Genomic DNA, 24731 nt, shown 5'->3' on the forward strand with positions numbered 1-24731 from the left:
AATTTCTTTCCTGAATTGAAGGAGATTTGTGATGCTTCTTATGGTTTTTAGTATCAAGTTCCACCATTTGGAACCCTGGTAGCTAAATCCTGCTGTGTAGATGGTTTTGTAGATGGTGTTTTTGCAGTTGGGTAGATGTAAGAGTAACACACATAGTAGATGACGGCAGAGAAAGACCTGCACGGTCCATCCAGTCTGCCCAACAAGATAAACTCATATGTGCTACTTTTTGTGTGTACCTGACCTTGATTTGTATCTGTCATTTTCAGGGCACAGACTGTGGAAGTCTGCCCAGCACTAGCCCCGCCTCCCACCACCGGCTCTGCCACCCAATCTCCGCTAAGCTTCTGAGGATCCATTCCTTCTGAACAGGATTCCTTTATGTTTATCCCACACATTTTTGAATTCCTTTACCGTTTTCATCTCCATCACCTCCTGCGGGAGGGCATTCCAAGTATCCACAATTCTCTCCGTGAAAAAATACTTCCTGATATTTTTCTTGAATCTGCCCCCCTTCAATCTCATTTCATGTCCTACCGCCTTCCCATCTCCGGAAAAGGTTCGTTTGCGGATTAATACCTTTCAAATATTTGAACGTCTGTATCATATCACCCCTGTTCCTCCTTTCCTCCAGGGTACACATGTTCAGGTCAGCAAGTCTCTCCTCATACGTCTTGTAACGCAAATCCCATACCATTCTCGTAGCTTTTCTTTGCACCGCTTCAATTCTTTTTACATCCTTAGCAAGATACGGCCTCCAAAACTGAACACAATACTCTAGGTGGGGCCTCACCAATGACTTATACAGGGGCATTAAAACCTCTTTTCTTCTGCTGGTCACACCTCTCTCTATACAGTCTAGCAACCTTCTAGCTACGGCCACTGCCTTGTCACACTGTTTCGTCGCCTTCAGATCCTCAGATACTATCACCCCAAGATCCCTCTCCCCGGCTGTACCTATCAGACTCTCCCGCCTAACACATACGTCTCCCGTGGATTTCTACTCCCTAAGTGCATTACTTTGCATTGAATTGCCAAACCGTAGACCATTCTTCTAGCTTCCGCAGATCCTTTTTCATGTTTTCCACTCCCTCCCGGGTGTCCACTCTGTTGCAAATCTTAGTATCATCTGCAAAAAGGCAAACTTTACCTTCTAACCCTTCGGCAATGTCACTCACAAATATATTGAACAGAATCAGCCCCAGCACCGATCCCTGAGACACTCCACTACTCACCTTTCCCTCATCCGAACGAATTCCATTAACCACCACCGGCTGGCGTCTGTCCGTCAACCAGTTCCTAATCCAGTTCTCCACATCGGGTCCTATCTTCAGTCTGTCAAGTTTATTCAAGAGCCTCCTGCGGGGAACCGTGTCAAAAGCTTTGCTGAAATCTTGACCTATCCGCCGCTTTTGATACTGTCAATCATAATTTACTTCTTGCCACACTGTCCTCTTTTGGGTTCCAGGGCTCTCCTGGTTTCCTCCTCTCTCTCCCACCGTACCTTCAGAGTACATTTGCATGGATCTTCCTCCACCCCCATCCCGCTCTCTGTTGGAGTTCCTCAGGGATCGGACCCCTTCTTTTTTCAATCTACACCTCTTCCCTGGGCTCGTTGATCTCATCTCATGGTTTCCAATATCATCTTTATGCTGACGACACCCAGCTTCATCTCTCCACACCAGACATCACCGCGTAAACCCAGGCCAAAGTATCGGCCTGCTTATTCGACATTGACGCCTGGATGTCCAACCGCCACCTGAAACTGAACATGGCCAAAACCGAGCTTATTGTCTTTCCACCCAAACCCACTTCTCCTCTCCCTCCACTCTCTATTTCAGTCGATAACACCCTCATCCTCCCATTCTCATCTGCCCGCAACCTCGGAGTCATCTTCGACTCCTCTCTCTCCTTCTCTGCCCATATCCAGCAGACAGCCAAGACCTGTCGCTTCTTTCTCTATAACATCAGCAAAATTCGCCCTTTCCTTTCTGAGCACACCACCCGAACTCTCATCCACTCTCTCATTACCTCTCGCCTTGACTACTGCAACCTACTCCTCACTGGCCTCCCACTTAACCATCTATCCCCCCTTTAATCCGTTCAGAATTCTGCTGTGCATCTTATCTTCCGCCTGGACCGATATGCTCGTATCACCCCTCTCCTCAAGTCACTTCACTGGCTTCCGATCAGATACCGCATACAGTTCAAGCTTCTACTACTAACCTACAAATGCACTCAATCTGCAGCCCCTCATTACCTCTCTACCCTCATCTCCCCTTACGCCCCTACCCGAAACCTCCGCTCACAGGACAAATCCCTCCTCTCAGTACCCTTTTCCACCACTGCCAACTCCAGGCTCCGCCCTTTCTGCCTCGCCTCACCCTATGCTTGGAATAAACTTCCTGAGCCCATACGCCAAGCCCCCTCCCTGCCCATCTTCAAATCCTTATTCAAAGCCCACCTCTTCAATGTCGCTTTCGGCACCTAACCATTATACCCCTATTCAAGAAATCTAGACTGCCCCAAATTGATTGACTGCACATTTCGTCCTTTAGATTGTAAGCTCCTTTGAGCAGGGACTGTTCTTCTTTGTGAAATTGTACAGCGCTGCGTAACCCTAGTAGTGCTTTAGAAATGTTAAGTAGTAGTAGTAGTAGTACGTGACACGTCCATAGCGAACACAAGTGTCAGGTCACATTTGCAAAAATCATACAAAGGCGGGTGCTACCATACAGATTAACAGAGTTATTAAGGCCTCAGCTTTTTACTATGACTGCAGATCATCAAATTTATGTGGCCAAGTGGACTCTTGTCCTCTCAAACTTTGTCTTAAAAGGTGCCACCATCAATGTAGGATTAACCATTTGCACCCTAGGCAAACATGTGTCCCCCCCATCTAAATACATTTTAAAGGTTCTACACGTGGGGCCCTAGAGGAAATAGCAAATGGTTCTTGCCAACTCCTCCTGCTGCCTGGAAGGTAATGCATGGGAGAGGGGGAAGAGAATAGACGGATCTCTGTGGTCATGATGACTTTGGTCTTCCCCCCCCCCCCCAACACTCTTCCCTCTGCCAGCAGCTAGGGTGGCCAAGACACAGAGCTGGGCCCATGGCAGGGCTGCTGCCACCAACCCCCCCCCCCCCCTTCCTCACTCAGTCTGTCACTGTCCTACAGTCCTGTGGGTCAGGACCTGGATTAGCGCATGAATGCAATTATGCAGGTCCCGACACACAGGAGAAGGAGAGAGACAGAGCGAGGGAGCAGAACCTTCTGGGTTAGCCCCCCCCCTCTTGGCAGCCCTGCCAGCAGCTGATTTACCAGGGCAAAAATCTGCCTTGGGAACCACTGTAACTGCACATCTGAAAAGGCCCCTCCTAAACATCTGCCTACTTTGCCTAACTTTTAGTACCCTCTGGCTACCACTGACCATCTCACCCCAGATGTATCCTTGAACTGTGTGCATTAAATGGGAAGCTGCTGCTCTCTGAAATCCTCTCAGATCAGCTGCAATCCTTGAAATATTTGCATTAAATGGGAAGCTGTTGCTCTCTGAAATCCTCTCAAATCAGCTGCAATCCTTGAAATATTTGCATTAAATGGGAAGCTGCTGCTCTCTGAAATTCTCTCAAATCAGCTGCAATCCTTGAAATATTTGCATTAAATGGGAAGCTGTTGATCTCTGAAATCCTCTCAAATCAGCTGCAATCCTTGAAATATTTGCATTAAATGGGAAGCTGCTGCTCTCTGAAATCCTCTCAAATCAGCTGCAATCCTTGAACTGTGTGCATTAAATGGGAAGCTGCTGCTCTCTGAAATCCTCTCAAATCAGCTGCAATCCATGAAATGTTTGCATTAAATGGGAAGCTGTTGATCTCTGAAATCCTCTCACCTCAGCTGCCGATCTCTGAAATCAGCTGCAATCTTTGAAATGTTTGCATTAAATGGGAAGCTGCTGCTCTCTGAAATCCTCTCAAATCAGCTGCAATCCATGAAATGTTTGCATTAAATGGGAAGCTGTTGATCTCTGAAATCCTCTCACCTCAGCTGCCGATCTCTGAAATCAGCTGCAATCTTTGAAATGTTTGCATTAAATGGGAAGCTGCTGCTCTCTGAAATCCTCTCAAATCAGCTGCAATCCTTGAAATATTTGCATTAAATGGGAAGCTGGTGCTCTCTGAAATCCTCTCACCTCAGCTGCTGCTCTCTGAAATCCTCTCAAATCAGCTGCAGCTCTCTGAAATCCTCTCAAATCAGCTGCAATCCTTGAACTGTGTGCATTAAAGGGGAAGCTGCTGCTCTCTGAAATCCTCTCAAATCAGCTGCAATCTTTGAAATGTTTGCATTAAATGGGAAGCTGCTGCTCTCTGAAATCCTGTCAAATCAGCTGCAATCTTTGAAATATTTGCATTAAATGGGAAGCTGCTGCTCTCTGAAATCCTCTCAAATCAGCTGCAATCTTTGAAATGTTTGCATTAAATGGGAAGCTGCTGCTTGCTGAAATCCTCTCAACTCAGCTGCCGATCTCTGCAATCCTCTCAAATCAGCTGCAATCCTTGAACTGTGTGCATTAAATGGGAAGCTGCTGCTTGCTGAAATCCCCTCACCTCAGCTGCTGATCTCTGAAATCCTCTAAAATCAGCTGCAATCCTTGAAATATTTGCATTAAATGGGAAGCTGTTGATGTCTGAAATCCTTTCACCCCAGCCAGGGAGGGCTAGTGTTAGATAAGCTGACCTGAAAGCAGGCTCGGGGCCCCCTGTAGCAAAGGGGCCAGTGCAAGTGCCCTGACCCCAGCCAGCTCAGCCGTCTCCTAAGAAACGAGTGCATGACTAGTCCAGGCCCAGGGCTTCTTTCTTTGGCCGAGGCTACATCACATCCGGCCCCTGGCGGGCTGCAGATCCCGGTGCAGCCCGAGAGAGGGAGGGAGGGACGGCCCCCGCCCCACCTGGCGCACCTGCAGCCAGCGCCCCTCCCCTGCTCCGGCCAGGAATGCGGAATTGGGGCAGCAGGAGGCGGCTGCTGGCTCGCTCGGGCTCCGTGGCTGGGCGGCCGATGACTCAGGAGCCGCGCGCGGGGAGGGGAGGGATCGCGATTTGCACCGGGATCTGGTCGGGGCGCGATGCTGCTGCTGCTCCTCTAGTTCAGCTGCTCCTTCCCGGTATCCTCGCAGCCCGTCGCTCGCTCTGATGTCGGATCGCGGTTCCTCCGTCCTTTCTGCGGCAGAGGAGTGGCCTGGCCGGGATCGAGCGGAGCCCGTCACTCCCAAGAAGAAGAAGTCCAAGGCCAGTTCTCTCCGCCGGGCTTTCAGCTGGCTCCGGGCCAGGAGGAAGAAGAAGAAAAAGAAGAAGCAGCAGCAGCAGCAGGACGGTGGTGGCGGAAAAGCCAAGGACACAGGTAAGGACGAGACACCTGCGAGTGTAGCAGCCGCTTCTGAGAGACAGCCGATGCCATGCGAAAGGGACGCAGAGGGGCGAAGGAGACAGCAGCGCTCCACATGCAAATGTATGGGACAGAGAGGGGCACGGGGAGCAAAAGAGACAGCAGCACTCCACATGCAAATGTAAGGGACAGGGAGCAAAAGAGACAGCAGCACTCCACATGCAAATGTAAGGGACAGGGAGCAAAAGAGACAGCAGCAGCACTCCACATGCAAATGTAAGGGACAGGGAGCAAAAGAGACAGCAGCACTTCACAGACAAATGTACTGCAAAAGAGACAGCAGCAGCACTCCACATGCAAATGTATGGGACAGAGAGGGGCACGGGGAGCAAAAGAGACAGCAGCACTCCGCATGCAAATGTAAGGGACAGAGAGCAAAAGAGACAGCAGCACTCCACATGCAAATGTATGGGACAGAGAGGGGCACGGGGAGCAAAAGAGACAGCAGCACTCCGCATGCAAATGTAAGGGACAGAGAGCAAAAGAGACAGCAGCACTCCACATGCAAATGTATGGGACAGAGAGGGGCACAGGGAGCAAAAGAGACAGCAGCACTTCACAGACAAATGTAAGGGACAGAGAGGGGCACGGGGAGCAAAAGAGACAGCAGCACTCCGCATGCAAATGTAAGGGACAGAGAGCAAAAGAGACAGCAGCACTCCACATGCAAATGTATGGGACAGAGAGGGGCACAGGGAGCAAAAGAGACAGCAGCACTCCACATGCAAATGTATGGGACAGAGAGGGGCACAGGGAGCAAAAGAGACAGCAGCACTTCACAGACAAATGTACTGCAAAAGAGACAACAGCAGCAGCACTCCACATACAAATGTAAGGGACAGAGAGGGACACAGGGAGCAAAAGAGACAGCAGCACTCCACATACAAATGTAAGGGACAGAGAGCAAAAGAGACAGCAGCACTCCACATGCAAATGTATGGGACAGAGAGGGGCACAGGGAGCAAAAGAGACAGCAGCAGCACTCCACATGCAAATGTATGGGACAGAGAGGGGCACAGGGAGCAAAAGAGACAGCAGCACTTCACAGACAAATGTACTGCAAAAGAGACAGCAGCAGCACTCCACATACAAATGTAAGGGACAGAGAGCAAAAGAGACAGCAGCACTCCACATGCAAATGTATGGGACAGAGAGGGGCACAGGGAGCAAAAGAGACAGCAGCAGCACTCCACATGCAAATGTATGGGACAGAGAGGGGCACAGGGAGCAAAAGAGACAGCAGCACTTCACAGACAAATGTACTGCAAAAGAGACAGCAGCAGCACTCCACATGCAAATGCATGGGACAGAGAGGGGCACAAGGAGCAAAAGAGACAGCAGCACTCCACATGCAAATGCATGGGACAGAGAGGGGCACAGGGAGCAAAAGAGACAGCAGCACTTCACAGACAAATGTACTGCAAAAGAGACAGCAGCAGCACTCCACATGCAAATGTAAGGGACAGAGAGGGACACAGGGAGCAAAAGAGACAGCAGCACTCCACATGCAAATGCATGGGACAGAGAGGGGCACAGGGAGCAAAAGAGACAGCAGCACTCCACATGCAAATGCATGGGACAGAGAGGGGCACAAGGAGCAAAAGAGACAGCAGCACTCCACATGCAAGTGCATGGGACAGAGAGGGGCACAGGGAGCAAAAGAGACAGCAGCAGCACTCCACATGCAAATGTATGGGACAGAGAGGGGCACAGGGAGCAAAAGAGACAGCAGCACTTCACAGACAAATGTACTGCAAAAGAGACAGCAGCAGCACTCCGCATGCAAATGTAAGGGACAGAGAGAAAAAGAGACAGCAGCACTCCACATGCAAATGTATGGGACAGAGAGGGGCACAGGGAGCAAAAGAGACAGCAGCAGCACTCCACATGCAAATGTATGGGACAGAGAGGGGCACAGGGAGCAAAAGAGACAGCAGCACTTCACAGACAAATGTACTGCAAAAGAGACAGCAGCAGCACTCCACATGCAAATGTAAGGGACAGAGAGGGACACAGGGAGCAAAAGAGACAGCAGCACTCCACATGCAAATGCATGGGACAGAGAGGGGCACAGGGAGCAAAAGAGACAGCAGCACTCCACATGCAAATGCATGGGACAGAGAGGGGCACAAGGAGCAAAAGAGACAGCAGCACTCCACATGCAAATGCATGGGACAGAGAGGGGCACAGGGAGCAAAAGAGACAGCAGCACTGCACGTGCCAATGTACTGCAAAAGGGACAGAGATTTAACACTGCACATGCTCACATATCATGCAAGTGACTACACCTCAGATGCACACAAACAGCTGCCCTCCTGCATGTACACCTGACACTTATGGCTGGAAATGAGAAATAGAGGGAAAATGTAGACTAGTAATATAGACTGGGGGAGGAATAGTGATTGACACCATTCTGTATCTTTTTTAACTTTACTACTTCTTTCTTTACGATGAATGTAGCAATCTGTTTTTTCCCCCCTGGGTGAGGGGGGGGGGGGGGGGAGTGCAGAGGTTTCTAGCTGTTTTTTTTTACTCCTTTGTGTAATGACTTTTTGTTTATTTGAATTTTCCTCCTACTTTATAAATACCCTCTGCCCCGCCCAAGAAATCTTGTTCAGTCATTGCAGTGAAAGTCCTGGGCATAAGGTTCCAGGGTTTCCTATCAAGCTCTGCAGTCAGAGAGCCAAAACCCAGCCACTACATGTCGCTGGCCCATAGGGCTTTTGAGATGATCGCGTTTCCTGTTCTGTGATCAGTTTAGTTTCAGTTAATCATATCTGGAAGAATGGACATGGTGCAGGCATCCCTTTGTGTGTATAAATGTTTGCATATCGTGTGTATTTTGATAGCATTTTCTTTCAGTGTACTTTGTATTATTTAAAAAGTAATATGTGCCGTAAAAGGCAGCTAGATTTATTTATTTTTGTAGCATTTGTGTCTCACATTTTCCCACCAATTTGCAGGCTCAATGTGGCTTAGATTTGCCGTAATGGCGGTTGCCATTTCCAGTTAACAGAATTACAAATGGTATTGCATTAAGGTGCACGCATACATGGTAAAGGGGAATACATTATGGTATTGCATGTAGGTTCCTGAGTTTAGGTCATCATTGCCCCATGTAAGCCGCATTGAGCCTGCCATGAGTGGGAAAGCGCGGGGTACAAATGTAACAACAAATTATAGAGAAATCATTTTCGGCATAAGGATTAAAGTGTTAGTGCTTGTTTATTAATAACAAAGGGGTTAGTCATTCAAGTGACAAGAGTTCAGTTTTGTCTAGTTGGTGTTCAGTCTTATTATTTAGTATCTTTCAGAACCCAAAGTTTGGAAGTTGCCAGGCCCTTCAGCCTGAGTTGGGTTTGAGCTTCCCTCTCCCAAGGAAGTGTCTGATGGAGTAAATAGGATTCTTTGTGAGCTGCATCCAAAGATCTTGTAGCTGGGTTTTTCAGACCTCACAGATAGTTTTTTTGGTGGGGTGGGGAGGGTTCAGCTCATGCTTTTTCAGTAGTAGTTCCAGGCAAGTTATATTCATGTACAGTAGCTATTTCCCTTCTACCTGAAGAGCTCACAGTCTGTTTGTAGCCGAGGCAATGGAGGATTAAGATCACAAGGAGCAGCAGTGGGATTTGAACCCTTGGTTCGCGGTAACTAGTAGGGCCTACTCCTGTTCTCCATTCAGTGTCTTCAGATGCATCACATCCTTAGAGCTAGGAAGCATAAGAATAGCCATACTGGGTCAAACTGATGGTTCATCTATCCCAGTATCCTGCTTCCATCAGTGGCCAATCCAGGCCACAAGTACCTGGCAGAAACGCAATTAGTAGCCACATTCCATCAACCTCAAAGAGAAGCAACGTTCCATTTAGAATCTCAAAGAGTAACAACATTCCATGAACCTCAAAGAGTAACAACATTCCATATAGAACCTCAAAGAGTAGCAACATACCATATAGAACCTCAAAGAGTAGCAACAACATTCCGTATAGAATCTCAAAGAGTAGCAACATTCCGTGCTACCAATCCCAGGGCAAGTAGTGGCTTCCTCCATGTCGATATCAATAGCACACTATTGACTTTTCCTCCAGGAACTTGTTCAAACCTTTTTTAAATCCAGATACCGCTGTTACCATGTCCTCTGACAACAAGCTTAACCATTAGTAATGAGCAGTGGCTCATTACTAGCACAGAGAATAAACCTTTCCCCAGTACTTGTGATGTCAGCACAGGATTGGGTGTGAGAGGACCATGGCTCTAACGGCAGAATATTTGTTCACTTCTGATTCAGAAGAAATTGCTTTGCTCTGTGGATCTTCTGTCACCTTTCCTTGTGGGAAGGAGGGGGCAAGAAATCTCACTGGAGTGGAGGAGTGGCCTAGTGGTTAGTGCAGTGGACTTTGATCCTTGAGAACTGAATTCCATTCCCACTGCAGCTCCTTGTGACTCTCTGGGCAAGTCACTTAACCCTTCATTGCCTCTGGTACAAAATAAGTACCTGAATATATGTAAATCGCTTTGAATGTAGTTGCAAAAACCTCAGAAAGGCGGTATATCAAGTCCCATTTCCCTTTCCCCCTTTCCCTTATGACATCACAATATCAGAAGTGAGCCAAGTATCGGGCAATCAAGCCATTGTGACATCACTGATGAGGTTGGCTCTTATTGGTGGAATGAGTGGAGGAGTAGCCTAATGGTTAGTGGACTTTGATCCTGGGGAACTGAGTTCGATTCCCACTGCAGCTCCTTCTGACTGTGGGCAAGTCACTTAACCCTCCATTGCCCCTGGTGCAAAATAAGTACTTGAATATATGTAAACCGCTTTGAATGTAGTTGCAAAAACCTCAGAAAGGCAGTATATCAAGTCCCATTTCCCTTTCCCTTATGACATCACAATATCAGAAGTGAGTCAAGTATCGGGCAATCAAGCCATTGTGACATCACTGATGAGGTTGGCTCTTATTGGTGGATTGAGTGGAGGAGTAGCCTAGTGGTTAGTACAGTGGACTTTGATCCTGGGGAACTGGGTTTGATTCTCACTGCAGCTCCCTGTGACTGTGGGCAAGTCACTTAACCCTCCATTGCCCCTGGTGCAAAATAAGTACTTGAATATATGTAAACCGCTTTGTATGTAGTTGCAAAAACCTCAGAAAGGCGGTATATCAAGTCCCATTTCCCTTTCCCTTATGACATCACAATATCAGAAGTGAGCCAAGTATTGGGCAATCAAGCCATTGTGACATCACTGTTGAGGTTGGCTCTTATTGGTGGAATGAGTGGAGGCGTAGCCTAGTGGTTAGTGCAGTGGACTTTGATCCTGGGGAACTGAGTTCAATTCCCACTGCAGCTCCTTCTGACTCTGGGCAAGTCACTTAACCCTCCATTGCCCCTGGTGCAAAATAAGTACTTGAATATATGTAAACCGCTTTGAATGTAGTTGCAAAATTTCAGAAAGGCAGTATATCAAGTCCCATTTCCCTTTCCCTTATGACATCACAATATCTGAGCCAAGTATCGGGCAATCAAGCCATTGTGACATCACCGATGAGGTTGACTCTTATTGGTGGAATGAGTGGAGGAGTAGCCTAGTGGTTAGTGGACTTTGATCCCGGGGAACTGGGTTTGATTCCTGATGCAGCTCCTTGTGACTCTGGTTAAGTCACTTAACCCTCCATTGCCCCTGGTACAAAATAAGTACCTGAATATATGTAAACCGCTTTGAATGTAGTTGCAAAAACCTCAGAAAGGCAGTATATCAAGTCCCATTTCCCTTTCCCTCTTCTTGCTCAAGTGGCAGAGGAAGTACATCCACAGCTACCTCAGGTCCAAGAAATGAGAAAAGGAGACGGGAATCCTGGGTCACTTCCATTCAGCAAAAGAGAGAAATAGGCTGTAATAAATGATTAAGGAGTAGCGATGCCCATTACAGGTGGAGGCTGCCACTGGCCCTGACCTGATCCCACAGGATGCAATTCCATTACATAGGTGGGAAGTAGGGGGTTCTGGTCTGATCTTGTGTCCACTTGCTGTTATTACAGGAGAGGTGACTGGCGAAAGCTGGAAGTTGAAACCAGCTCACACACCTTCCCAGGACCGTTAGTATCAGTGTTGCTGTGATCAGGATTTGCAGAGCAGGAAGCCCACTTTACATACGTGTAAGGTCCGGGCCCATTTCTAGATTAAGAGCCCTGCTAGTTCACTCGCTTGCTCGTTCTCTCTCTCGCTGCTGAGTCAGAAGGTCACAGGCTGTAGGTCTTGGAAAATACCCAGCAACTTACACAATAACGGGAAGACAGGAAGAGTCATTACCTCTCAACATGGCTTCTCTTTGGTTTACAACACTTCAGCACTGCCTTAGGGGACACTGCTTAACTTTAGTAATAATATTACAGAGAAAGAGAAACTTATGGGCCAGGGACAGGAGTTCTGTTCGCTCTCCTCCCATGCTTAGTGCTAGAAAAAAGGGCAGCTGAGATCTACCCTGCAGGTGTGATGCTGCAGAGGGGTGATCGTCTGACCTGACCGAAGGCAGAATTCTAGGCAAGGGGGAGTCTATTCTGAAACGATGGTCTCGACCTTGACCGGGGTGGACGTAGAGCAGCTTTTAAATTAGGACCTGGTGCAAGAGCTCATCATTAGCAGTGACCTATCTTTGAAGGAACGTTGCAATAAGGGCAAAGTAAACCAGGTGCCTTTAAGGGAGGAGCAGCATCTCAGAGACTGACCCATAGGAGACTAGGATACCAGGCTACAAATTATATCGTAATGACAGGATGGATTAAATTGGAGGAGAGGTGGTGCTATATGATAAAACAGAATAAATATTCCGCAGGCAACAGATTGTAATGTGGAATCTTTATCGATACAAATTCCACGAGTGAAGTGGGGGTTATACTAAGGTTTGCCAGGACAGAATGAACTGACAGATGCTGAAATGTTAACAAATTTGGCAACACTGTAATAACGGGGATTTCAGTTACCCCAATATTGACTGGCTGCATAAACGTTACATCAGGAAATACTAGGGATGTAATAAATGATTGCTTTACAGAACAGCTGGTACAGGAAGCAATGAGGGGGAGGGTGTTTTAGATCTAGTCCTTAGTGAAATACAGAACTTGGTGCGAGAGGTAATGGTGTTGGCAGTATTGATCACAACATGATTAAATTAGAGTTAATAGCTAGAGCTGAAGACACTACCCCCCCCCCCCCGTTTACATTTCCGCGCGGCATAGCAACACAGTCCGTTCAAAGTGAATGGGCTGTGTCGGCAGTACCCCACTTCCAGCAGCTTTATAACCAGGGGCCTAAGGAATCTACTGTGCTTATTTTTCAAAATGATGACCTTCTGCTCAGTGTGCTGCTGCGGCTAGGAAAGCGAATAGAATGTTGGGTATTATTAGGAAAATTATGGAAAACAGGTGTGAGGATGTTATAATGTAACATAGTAACATAGTAGATGATGGCAGAAAAAGACCTGCACAGTCCATCTAGTCTGCCCAACAAGATAAACTCAAACTCATATGTGCTACTTCTTGTGTACACCTTACCTTGATTTGTATCTGCCATTTTCAGGACACAGACCGTAGAAGTCTTGCTCAGAACTAGCCCCATTTTCAGGAAACAGACTGTAAAAGTCTTGCCCAGAACTAGCCCCACCACCCAAACACCAGCCCCGCCTCCCAATAATGCCGTTGTATCGCTCCATGGTGCGACCGCACCTTGAGTACTGTGTTCAATTCTGGTCGCTGCATCTCAAGAAAGATATAGTGGAATTGGAAAAGGTGCAGCGAAGGGCGACTAAAACGATAGCAGGGATGGGATGACTTCCCTATGAAGAAAGACTAAGGAGGCTAGGGATTTTCAGCTTGGAGAAGAGACGGCTGAGGGGAGACATGATAGAGGTATATAAAATAATGAGTGGAGTGGAACAGGTGGATGTGAAGCGTCTGTTCACACTTTCCAAAAATACTAGGACTAGGGGGCATGCGATTAAACTACAGTGTAGTAAATTTAAAACAAATCGGAGAAAATGTTTCTTCACCCAACGTATAATTAAACTCTGGAATTCGTTGCCGGAGAAAGTGGTGAAGCCGGTTAGCTTAGCAGAGTTTAAAAAGTTGTTAGACTGTTTCCTAAAGAACAAGTCCATAAATCACTACTAAATGGACTTGGGAAAAATCCACAATTCCAAGAATAACATGTATAGAATGTTTGTACGTTTGGGAAGCTCGCCAGGTGCCCTTGACCTGGATTGGCCGCTGTCGTGGATAGGATGCTGGGCTCGATGGACCCTTGGTCTTTTCCCAGTGTGGCATTACTTATGTACTTATGTATATATGACTAGGATTTAAAAAAAAAAGCTAAAAGGAGCTGCCACAAGGGTTAAGAGTTGAAATCAGGCATGAATATATTTTTTTAAATATCATCTCAGAAGCCTAGACCAAGTTTATTCCTCATATTAAAAAAATGTGGAAGGAAGGCCGGATGACAACCACAATAGTTAAAAGGTGATGATACAGACTATTCTAGCCGAAAGAATGTTAAAAAAATAATAATAATGGGAAACAGCATAAGTACTGGTAGATGGAAAGCATTGATAAGAAAGGTAAAAAGAAACTTAGCACAGAGACACAAATTCAGGATAAAAATATGTTCAAGTACATTAGAAATAGGAAGGCCTGTGAGGGAGGCAGTTGGACCATCAGATTATCACAGAGTAAAAGGGGCACTCGAGGAAGACAATGCCATAGTGTAAAGACTAACCATTAGAGCCTTCACGCTGGCGTTAGGCAGGGGCAGCCCAAGACAATCTACTGCCTGTGGCGAGGAATGAGCTCTCCCTCACTGCTGCAGGCCATGGTCTGATATCTCCCCTTCCCCAAAGGGCAGCGGCAGCAGGCAATCCCCATGGGCTGCCCTGCCGCCAGTCCTGGCCTCTTCTCTCTAAAGCAGCCCGCCTCCGAGGAAACAGGAAGTTACGCGTCACAAGAATGCTGCCTGAGGCCCTTGCTTCAGTTAGCGCGTTGGGGCCTTAAAGCATGCACTCCAGGAAGACAATGCCATAGTGGAAAGACTAACCATTAGAGCCTTCACGCTGGCGTTAGGCAGGGGCAGCCCAAGACAATCTACTGCCTGAGGCGAGGAATGAGCTCTCCCTCACTGCTGCAGGCCATGGTCTGATATCTCCCCTTCCCCAAAGGGCAGCGGCAGCAGGCAATCCCCATGGGCTGCCCTGCCGCCAGTCCTGGCCTCTTCTCTCTAAAGCAGCCCGCCTCCGAGGAAACAGGAAGTTACGCGTCACAAGAATGCTGCCTGAGGCCCTTGCTTCAGTTAGGGCATTGGGGCCTTAAAGCACGCACTCCAGGAAGACAATGCCATAGTGGAAAGACTAACCATTAGAGCCTTCACGCTGGCGTTAGGCAGGGGCAGCCCAAGACAATCTACTGCCTGAGGCGAAGAATGAGCTCTCCCTCACTGCTGCAGGCCATGGTCTGATATCTCCCCTTCCCCAAAGGTCAGCGGCAGCAGGCAATCCCCATGGGCTGCCCTGCCGCCAGTCCTGGCCTCTTCTCTCTAAAGCAGCCCGCCTCCGAGGAAACAGGAAGTTACGCGTCACAAGAATGCTGCCTGAGGCCCTTGCTTCAGTTAGCGCGTTGGGGCCTTAAAGCACGCACTCCAGGAAGACAATGCCATAGTGGAAAGACTAACCATTAGAGCCTTCACGCTGGCGTTAGGCAGGGGCAGCCCAAGACAATCTACTGCCTGAGGCGAGGAATGAGCTCTCCCTCACTGCTGCAGGCCATGGTCTGATATCTCCCCTTCCCCAAAGGGCAGCGGCAGCAGGCAATCCCCATGGGCTGCCCTGCCGCCAGTCCTGGCCTCTTCTCTCTAAAGCAGCCCGCCTCCGAGGAAACAGGAAGTTACGCGTCACAAGAATGCTGCCTGAGGCCCTTGCTTCAGTTAGGGCGTTGGGGCCTTAAAGCACGCACTCCAGGAAGACAATGCCATAGTGGAAAGACTAACCATTAGAGCCTTCACGCTGGCGTTAGGCAGGGGCAGCCCAAGACAATCTACTGCCTGAGGCGAGGAATGAGCTCTCCCTCACTGCTGCAGGCCATGGTCTGATATCTCCCCTTCCCCAAAGGGCAGCGGCAGCAGGCAATCCCCATGGGCTGCCCTGCTACCAGTCCTGGCCTCTTCTCTCTAAAGCAGCCCGCCTCCGAGGAAACAGGAAGTTACGCGTCACAAGAATGCTGCCTGAGGCCCTTGCTTCAGTTAGGGCGTTGGGGCCTTAAAGCACGCACTCCAGGAAGACAATGCCATAGTGGAAAGACTAACCATTAGAGCCTTCACGCTGGCGTTAGGCAGGGGCAGCCCAAGACAATCTACTGCCTGAGGCGAGGAATGAGCTCTCCCTCACTGCTGCAGGCCATGGTCTGATATCTCCCCTTCCCCAAAGGGCAGCGGCAGCAGGCAATTCCCATGGGCTGCCCTGCCGTCAGTCCTGGCCTCGTCTCTCTACTGCAGCCCACGTCCGAGGAAACAGGAAGTTACGCGTCACAAGAATGCTGCCTGAGGCCCTTGCTTCAGTTAGGGCGTTGGGGCCTTAAAGCACGCACTCCAGGAAGACAATGCCATAGTGGAAAGACTAACCATTAGAGCCTTCACGCTGGCGTTAGGCAGGGGCAGCCCAAGACAATCTACTGCCTGAGGCGAGGAATGAGCTCTCCCTCACTGCTGCAGGCCATGGTCTGATATCTCCCCTTCCCCAAAGGGCAGCGGCAGCAGGCAATTCCCATGGGCTGCCCTGCCCTGGCCTCGTCTCTCTACTGCAGCCCACGTCCGAGGAAACAGGAAGTTACGCGTCACAAGAATGCTGCCTGAGGCCCTTGCTTCAGTTAGGGCGTTGGGGCCTTAAAGCACGTGTTTTAAGACTATAGGTAAAAAATGGGCTTCTTGGTGTTTAGTGCAGGTTAATTTTCTTAATGCACCTTAAGGCCCTAACACCCACTCAAAGGCCCTAACACTGCTTGATGAATTCCCCCCTAAATGAATTCTTTGCTTCCGCTCTTGACTAAGGAAGATGTAAGCAAACTACCTATACACAGATATAACAATATGTGTCACTCAAATTCTTGTCACTTATTTCTACATCCCATTAAACAAAATGAATATATAGAACTAGGCATGCCAGAAATGCTATTTAAGGATAAAAATATAGAGAAACTGAAACAAATCTCTGTAAACCTGGAAGATGTAATAGGCCAAATTGACAAGCTAACGAGCAGCAAATCACCTGGACTGGATGGTATACACCCTATGTACTAAAAGAGCTAAAAAGTAATCTGTAACCTATCATTAAAATAATTTGCTGTACCTGTAGATTGGTGTGTGGCCAAACTAATGCCAAGTTTAAAAAAAGGGTTCCCTTGGTGATCCAGAAAACTACAGACTGTGAGCCTGATATCAGTCCTGGGCAAAATAGTACAAAGCATAATAAAAAAACCAAAGGGATCCTTTTACAAAGTGGCCTTCGCACACCCTTTCGCGGGTCTTTCCCGAGCACTAAGGCCATTTTTACCACAGTTGTAAAAACACCATTTTTCTTTTTTGCATTACGGGTCATGTGCTAATGTTGCCCTTATTGTCACTCATTTGTAGGCGATAAGCACATCCCATGTTATCTGTGTGCTAACCAGTGGGCGCTGGAATGTAGGTGCTCTTATCACAGAGACACCCACTCTATGTCCCTGACACGTCCCCCTAAAAAAATTAGAAAAATGTTGTAGCATGTGGTTAGTGCGCAGATTTTAAAGTTACCACAGGATGCCCGAGCGCGTTTCGTGGTACTCTGTTTTTCTGCTACATTAGGTGCTCATTAATGTCGAACACGGCTTAATGAAAGTTCCCAAAATGACTAAACACATCAACAGATGTGGTTTAATGGGACAGAATCAAATGGACATATGCAGGGGAGGTCTTGCATCACTAGTCTGCTATATTCTTTTGAATGCATGGCTAAAGGTGATCTAGTTATAATGTATCTGGATTTTTGGAGAGTCCATAGTCCTGAAGAATTAGGATGGAAGGCTCCTGAAGGATTAAAAAGCCTTGGGATGGGAGGCTGTGTGACGTTGTGGACTAGGGGGACTAAAGAGTAGGGATATATGGCCAGTTTTCGTAATAGAAAAAGGTGAATAGTGGAGTACTCCAGGGATCTGTACTGGGACCGCTGCTTTTTAACATATTTATCAATGAACTGGAAATGGGAATGACAAGAGAGGTTGTTCTTTCAGAAAGTACAAAGACCAAACTCAGGTATACATAGAAATTATTACACGCCACGTAAAATTAGTTTATCTTGTTGGGTAGACTGGATGGACCATAAGGTCTTTATCTGCCGTCATTTACTATGTTACCATAGGCATGACTATGGGGTGGCAGGTGCCAGCCCAAAAACATTGTCTGCCCCCCCCCCCCTTGCCACCTCAGCCATAACCAGACAGTATCGATAAGCTGGTCTGGTTGGGGCTGCAGTAGCACCAGGTTGCACAGCCAGCTCCTTCTTACAGGGTCCAGGCCATGCGGTTCAATCCCACTCTGTCTACGAAGGTGGAAAGATGATATTTGAACCATGCGGAACTTTCTAGACACAGAGCCTCGTGATTAAGACAGAGCAGGACTGACTCGCACAGTGTGGCCAGGCCTCTGTAGGAAGGAACTGGGCCAACCGGCCTAGGACAGCATTTCAAGACTTGGGGAGGAGGGAGTGGGGTCAAAATAAATGCTCAAAGGGATTGAGGAGAGCTTCATGGGACTTGGAAGGGAACAGTAGAAGCTGGATGGGACTTGGGGGAGGGGGCGAGGGGAACAGAGTAGAAGCTGGATGGGATTCAGGGGAAGGTACATAGTAATACATTTAAAACAAAATTAGAGAAAACATTTTTCGTTTAAGCTCTGGAATTTGTTGCCAGAGCAAGAGGTAGAAGCAGTTAGTGAATCTGAGTTTAAAACAGGTTTTGGACAAATTCCTGGAGAAAAAGCGCATACCCTGTTTATTATGGGGGTTGGTAGCATGGAATCTGGCAACTCTTTGGGATTCTGGAATCTGGCAGCTTTTTGGGATTCTGGAATATGGCAATTCTTTGGGATTCCGGAATCTGGCAATTCTTTGGGATTCCGGAATCTGGCAGCTCTTTGGGATTCCGGAATCTGGCAGCTCTTTGGGATTCTGGAATCTGGCATTTCTTTGGGATTCTGGAATCTGGCATTTCTTTGGGATTCCGGAATCTGGCAGCTCTTTGGGATTCTGGAATCTGGCAGCTCTTTGGGATTCTGGAATCTGGCATTTCTTTGGGATTCCGGAATCTGGCAGCTCTTTGGGATTCCGGAATCTGGCATTTCTTTGGGATTCCGGAATCTGGCAACTCTCTTTGGGATTCCGGAATCTGGCAACTCTCTTTGGGATTCTGCTATGCACCTGTGACCTGGATTGGCCACAGTTGGAAAATGATACTGGGTTAGCTGCACCTTTGGTTTGACCCAGTGTGGTTTGTGGTGATTCTAATGTTGTCTAGTTATTTTCTGGGTCACATGGGCATTACATATATGCATTTTATATGCAGCATGTTCAGTTTGCAAACTGCATATTACTATGTCTTTCAGAAATCTACTGAAAAGCAGTTAGCTTGGCAGGGTTAAAAAAAAAGGGTTGGACAACTTCCTAAAAGAAAAGTCCATAAGCCATTATTAAGATGGGAAAATCATGCATATTCTAGGATAAGCAGCGTAAAATCTGTTTTACTGTTCTGGGATCTTGCCAGGTACTTGTGACCTGGATTGGCCACTGTTGGAAACAGGATACTGGGCTTGATGGACCTTTGGTCTGTCCCAGTATGGCAACGCTTATGTTTATTTACTGATGTATTCAAATTTCTACTCTGCATAATCCTACGTTCTTGTCAGATTACAAAAATCATTTACACAATCATTAAAACACATCTCCAAGGCAACGAAACAAAATCTTTAAACAAAGATTAATTGATAAGATTGATTGATCCAAGGTAGCCCTGTATCAGCCGTTCAACTCTATTTTCCCTCAGAGACTCCTGCTTTGCCAAATGCTTAAAAAAATAGAAATGTTGTTAACTGTTTTTATGTTTTTCATTACATTGATTGAGACCTAAATAGAGGACCCTGGTCTTTCTTATTTGGTGATCTCGGGCAGCGAGGAAAAGTTTTACCAGCCTCCCTCTGTTCCCATTTAAACTCCAGATCGAGGAGAGCAAGGCCAGGAGTGATCTGAGGATGAGCTAAGGACTGGCATTTGGAGGAGTAGCCTAGTGGTTAGTGCAACGGACTCTGATCCTGGGGAACTGGGTTCAATTCCCACTGCAGCTCCTTGTGACTCTGGGCAAGTCACTTAACCCTCCATTGTCCCAGGTACAAATAAGGACCTGTATATAATATGTAAATCGCTTTGAGTGTAGTTGGAAAAACCACAGAAAGGCAGTATATAAGTCCCATTTCCTTTCCCCCTTATTCCAAACCACCTCCCTAGTGTGACAGTGTCTGCTCAGCTGCCTCTTTCTCAGTTTTCTTCTCTCCCAAGTAATTTTGAGGTCCTTTTATCAAGCTGCAGGAAAAATGGCCCAGTGGTAATGGCTGTTTTTCCCGTGTACCAGGGCCCTTTTTTCCGCAGCAGGTAAAAACCCCGAAAAAAATGGCTATGCGGAAAGATTACTCTTACCACGTGGCCATGGTGGGGGGGGGGGACCACTTACTGCTGCGGCACCTGATTACCGGCTTGATCAGCGCTGCACTATAAAGTAAAAAAATTTTTACGGCAGGCGGGAAATGGCACACGCTCAAGGAAGAACCTACTACCGGTGGCCGCATTGGCCTACGTTGGTCTTTGTAAAAGGGCCACTTTGTGAATGATGTGGGTGGGGGTGGGGGGGTGAAGGGAAGAAAGCTGAGAGGCAGCCCTGTCTGAGAGAGCACTCTGGCTCAGCCTGGAAGCTTTGAGGTTCACTCAAGTGGTGCTGCTGCTTTCTCCACTCTGAATGGAGGAGAGAGGAATGGAAGGAGGTTGTAATTCTTACCAGGACCATGGGCTAGAAAAAGGAAAAACAGAAGAAGAGGTGCCCCGGTGCACCCCCTCCCCCCCGGCCCCGGGTCTTGTGAAGACTGATGGTAGTGGGGACTGAGGCTCCCTGTCAGTTTCTTCTTGTTCCCACCGATGGTTTCTTTCTACAGCTGTTTAGGAGTTTTGTGTCTCAAGGTTGCTTGTAAGAACTTGTTTTCAGGCTCTGCAGTAAGCGTTTCCTTTACAGGACCTCAGACAGGAATCTTCTAAATCTCCCTTAGGCCTTGGGAGATCTTTGTTCCTCTTTCCAAGAGTTAAAGTGAAGCTGGTAGTGAGGGCATTAAACTCTGAAATGTGGGAGATGCAGATTCCAGTCTAACTTCTTGAATGTCATTTTCTTAAGCTCAGATTAACCTTTTAAGTACTTTGGGACCTTGAATCAGGTGACATTTTGTGTTTGCTACTCATTTGCCTTGGTTTGTCCTCCAGGCATGTGTTGAAAGACTTCCCTTTGTGCTTACGTGTTCACCTTGTGGTCTGTGTTTTGTGCAAGAACTTAGTAAGGTAATAATTCCTGACGGTAAGGACCTCCTGGCCCATCCGCTCCCCCTGTCTCCATTACAGGGGCCTGGGCTTCTCCCAGCTCCACTGCTGGTGGATTTGTTGTAGATGCTGAAGGATTTTTGTGCTCTAGCCTCTTCCTGTTGCCCATCTCCTAGACTTTCAACCCACACAGCTGATGTGGACAGTCAAAGCTGAGGTTCTGTGTGATCGGTCAAGCTAAAGAAAAAGTACTTACTAAAACAAGTTTAAATAAACAGAAGTCACTTAAGCTTCCAACAGGGACAGAGAAAGGACCTGCATATAATAATATCTGCAGTAACTTGGAGCAGGGCTTCTTAAGCATTTCACCTGTGGAGACGGTCACGGGGTCCCTCTCAGAGAAGAGTTTGCTGCAAGGGGGACATTTCTTTTTATTTAAATATTTTTTTGCTAATCTGAATGACTTGTTCATGGCTGGTAGAAAATAATGTATAGAATCAGGTAGCGATGGTCAGTGTTTTTTCAAGGCAGAGATTACCTCTGGATTTTCAGTGTCAGGCCATGTCCGGGCAGCAGCTCTGAATATCTGGGACTAATTTACGCTGCCCTGGCCGCTGGAGCTTATGCGGGACCATTTTATTTATATATTTGTTAGATTTGTATCCCACATTTTCCCACCTATTTGCAGATTCAATGTGGCTTACATAGTACCGTAAAGGCGTTCGCCAATTCCGGTATGAACAAATACAAAGTGATGTTGTGGTAGGATAAGGTTCATGTGTAACAGACACATTAGGGAATCGTAGAGACAAAGAGTTATTTTATGTCCATTACGAGCTTTGGTTTCGTTGTGTTGCAGGGTTCAGGCATTTAAGTAGGGTATGACTTTTTGAACAGGTTAGTTTTTAGTGATTTCTGGAATTTTAGGTGTTCATACGTTGTTTTCACATTGCAAGGGCAGCTGCGAAGGGGCTTCACTCCCGAGCACCGCACTAGGACCACCAGGAAGACAGGTAGGCCCACAGGAGGCCTAGGTAGACCTTGGGAGGGGAAGGACGTTGATGCTTGCGGGCTGGAGGGAGGGGGGATCAGGGAGGGCTTTTAAACTGAAAAGTAGTTCTGCGGGTCCCGGCTGATATTGAATGCTGGGGTCTGGAGCAGCTTTTGACTTGTCCTAAATTCACCCACATAGCTGTTCAGGTGCAGCCCCCGGCTCCTCCCCAGCGCCACCCCATGACTTTTTTGTTGGGCAGTCGGTGTGAATCTTCAGTGGCGCAGAGCAGTTAAGTCCAGCTCAATATGTTTGTTTATTATAAAAATGTTATATACCACCTGCTTGTTCAGATTAACAAATACATAATAGCACAATTAAAAGAAAGAGACACCATTTGATATGATAGAAGAGATCTCATCACAACCTCTCGAGAAACCATTCACAGACGTCTCCCCTCTTCGGCAGCATTAAGCAATTTCAGTGGGCAGGAGAGGGTCCTGCCCGTTTAAATCCCTTTAAATATCTTCCAGAGTATGTTTTATATGTAATATGTTACAACCAAACTAAAAACATGTGTGAATAAGTTTTAGTGTTGTGTAAACAAGCAGGATATCAAATAGGTCTGTAACCAAAGCAATAACGATAGGTGGGGCTTCTTTCAGAGCCAAAGAGTGACAGGAAAGGAAGTCCTTCCAAAGGGTGTGGCAATAAGCAGGGGCTGATTCAAGAACCCCCCCCCCCCCCCATAGAGAAAAGTTTTAGTAAATCAGGTCCATAGATTCTTAAAAAATGGCCCAGTCACCTTTGAACTTCACAGGGCCGTGAAGATTGCACAGGATGCAGAAAATGTACTCCTGGTTCTGGCAGACTTTCACAGTAAGCTACAAGGTCTGATTACAGAATGCAGTAGACCTAAAAATACATTATTACAACAACCAGCTGGCGAAGGGGGGAAAAAGAAGGAAGGACCACCGAGAGTGAGGCTGGACTGCTCACAGGCTGCAATCCCTGAGCTGCAGGAGGGAGGAAGGGAGAGTGGGGACCACTGAGAGTGAGGCTGGATTGCACACAGGCTTCTGACTGAAATCCCTGAGCTGCAGGACAGAAGAATGAAGCTGGACCAGATCTGATCTGAAGGCAGGGTCCAGCCTTGGGCTGTATTTAGAGCCTCTGGCTTAGGCTATAACATACACACACAAAAAGCCACAGAAAAGGGAAACAAAACAGGTTCTTTTCTCATGGGTTTAGTTTAGCTTTTAGTGCCATTAGAATTTCTGTTTCCACCCACTCCACTGGAGGAGTAGCCTAGTGGTTAGTGCAGCAGACTTTGATCCTGGGGAACTAAGTTCAATTCCCACTTCAGCTCCTTCTGACTCTGGGCAAGTCACTTAACCCTCCATTGCCCCAGGTACAAATAAGTACCTGTATATACTATGTAAACCACTTTGAATGTACCTGCAAAAACCTCAGAAAGGCGGTATATCAAGTCCCATTTCCCTTTCCCCCTTTCCCTTATGACATCACAATATCAGAAGTGAGCCAAGTATTGGGCAATCAAGCCATTGTGACATCATTGATGAGGTTGGCTCTTATTGGTGGAATGAGTGGAGGAGTAGCCTAGAGGTTAGTGCAGTGGACTTTGATCCTGGGGAACTGTATCGGGCAATCAAGCCATTGTGACATCACTGATGAGGTTGGCTCTTATTGGTGGAATGAGTGGAGGAGTAGCCTAGTGGTTAGTGCAGTGGACTTTGATCCTGGGGAACTGGGTTCGATTCCCACTGCAGCTCCTTTAACCCTCCATTGCCCCTGGTACAAAATAAGTACCTGAATATATGTAAACCGCTTTGAATGTAGTTGCAAAAACCTCAGAATGGCGGTATATCAAGTCCCATCCCCCTTTCCCCCTTTCCATTATGACATCACAGTATTAGAAGTATCGGGCAATCAAGCCATTGTGACATCACTGATGAGGTTGGCTCTTATTGGTGGAATGAGTGGAGGAGTAGCCTAGTGCTTAGTGCAGTGGACTTTGATCCTGGGGAACTGAGTTCAATTCCCACTGTAGCTCCTTGTGACTCTGGGCAAGTCACTTAACCCTCCATTGCCCCTGGTACAAAATAAGTACCTGAATATATGTAAACCACGTTGAATGGAGTTGCAAAAACCTCAGAAAGGCGGTAGATCAAGTCCCATTTCCCCCTTTCCTCTAGTGTACTTACTCTCAGCTTTGTGGTGCTTGGTGTTTTCTTTCCTGTTGGGATTCTCATTGGCATAAAATATTTCTCTCTCTTTCTGGTCTCAAGTGCCATCTGAACTCTTGTGTTTGCTGACTTCTAGATAATTCAGAACTGAATTTGCTGTTTTTAATCCTTTTCTGAGTTTTTGGAAAGACACAGATGGTGTTCCAGCAGTGACACAGGGGTTATGCAGTCTTTTGCATTGAGTGCCATAAGCTCTTAGTACTCAGGGAATAAATACAATCCCTGGAAGCCGAACTGTAGGAGCTGAGAAAGAGACCTTGAGATCCATAGTAGGATGGCCTTCCTGCACAGTTCTGAAGGAAATGAAACATCACCTGCCAAGGGCAGGTAGTGATTCCACAGCTGGGACCTGCTCTCCGGGTGTTGGTGGCCTCTTGTGTGGAAGATACATCATCTGGCCTG

At 47.3% G+C, this 24731-nt stretch overlaps 1 protein-coding gene across 1 annotated transcript in view; it reads left to right on the forward strand.

The window, feature by feature from the left end:
• The first annotated feature begins 3311 nt into the window (after positions 1-3311).
• KIAA1522 (KIAA1522 ortholog) overlaps positions 3312-24731 on the forward strand; it is a 55675-nt gene continuing 34255 nt past the window's right edge. Inside the window, exon 1 of the mRNA XM_030217715.1 lies at positions 3312-5398. Within this exon, the coding sequence (XP_030073575.1) occupies positions 5191-5398 (208 nt within the window). The 5' untranslated portion in view covers positions 3312-5190. The remainder of the gene's footprint in view (positions 5399-24731) is intronic.

The sequence above is a fragment of the Microcaecilia unicolor genome, chromosome 11, assembly GCF_901765095.1.
Source record: "Microcaecilia unicolor chromosome 11, aMicUni1.1, whole genome shotgun sequence".
Classification (NCBI taxonomy): domain Eukaryota; kingdom Metazoa; phylum Chordata; class Amphibia; order Gymnophiona; family Siphonopidae; genus Microcaecilia; species Microcaecilia unicolor.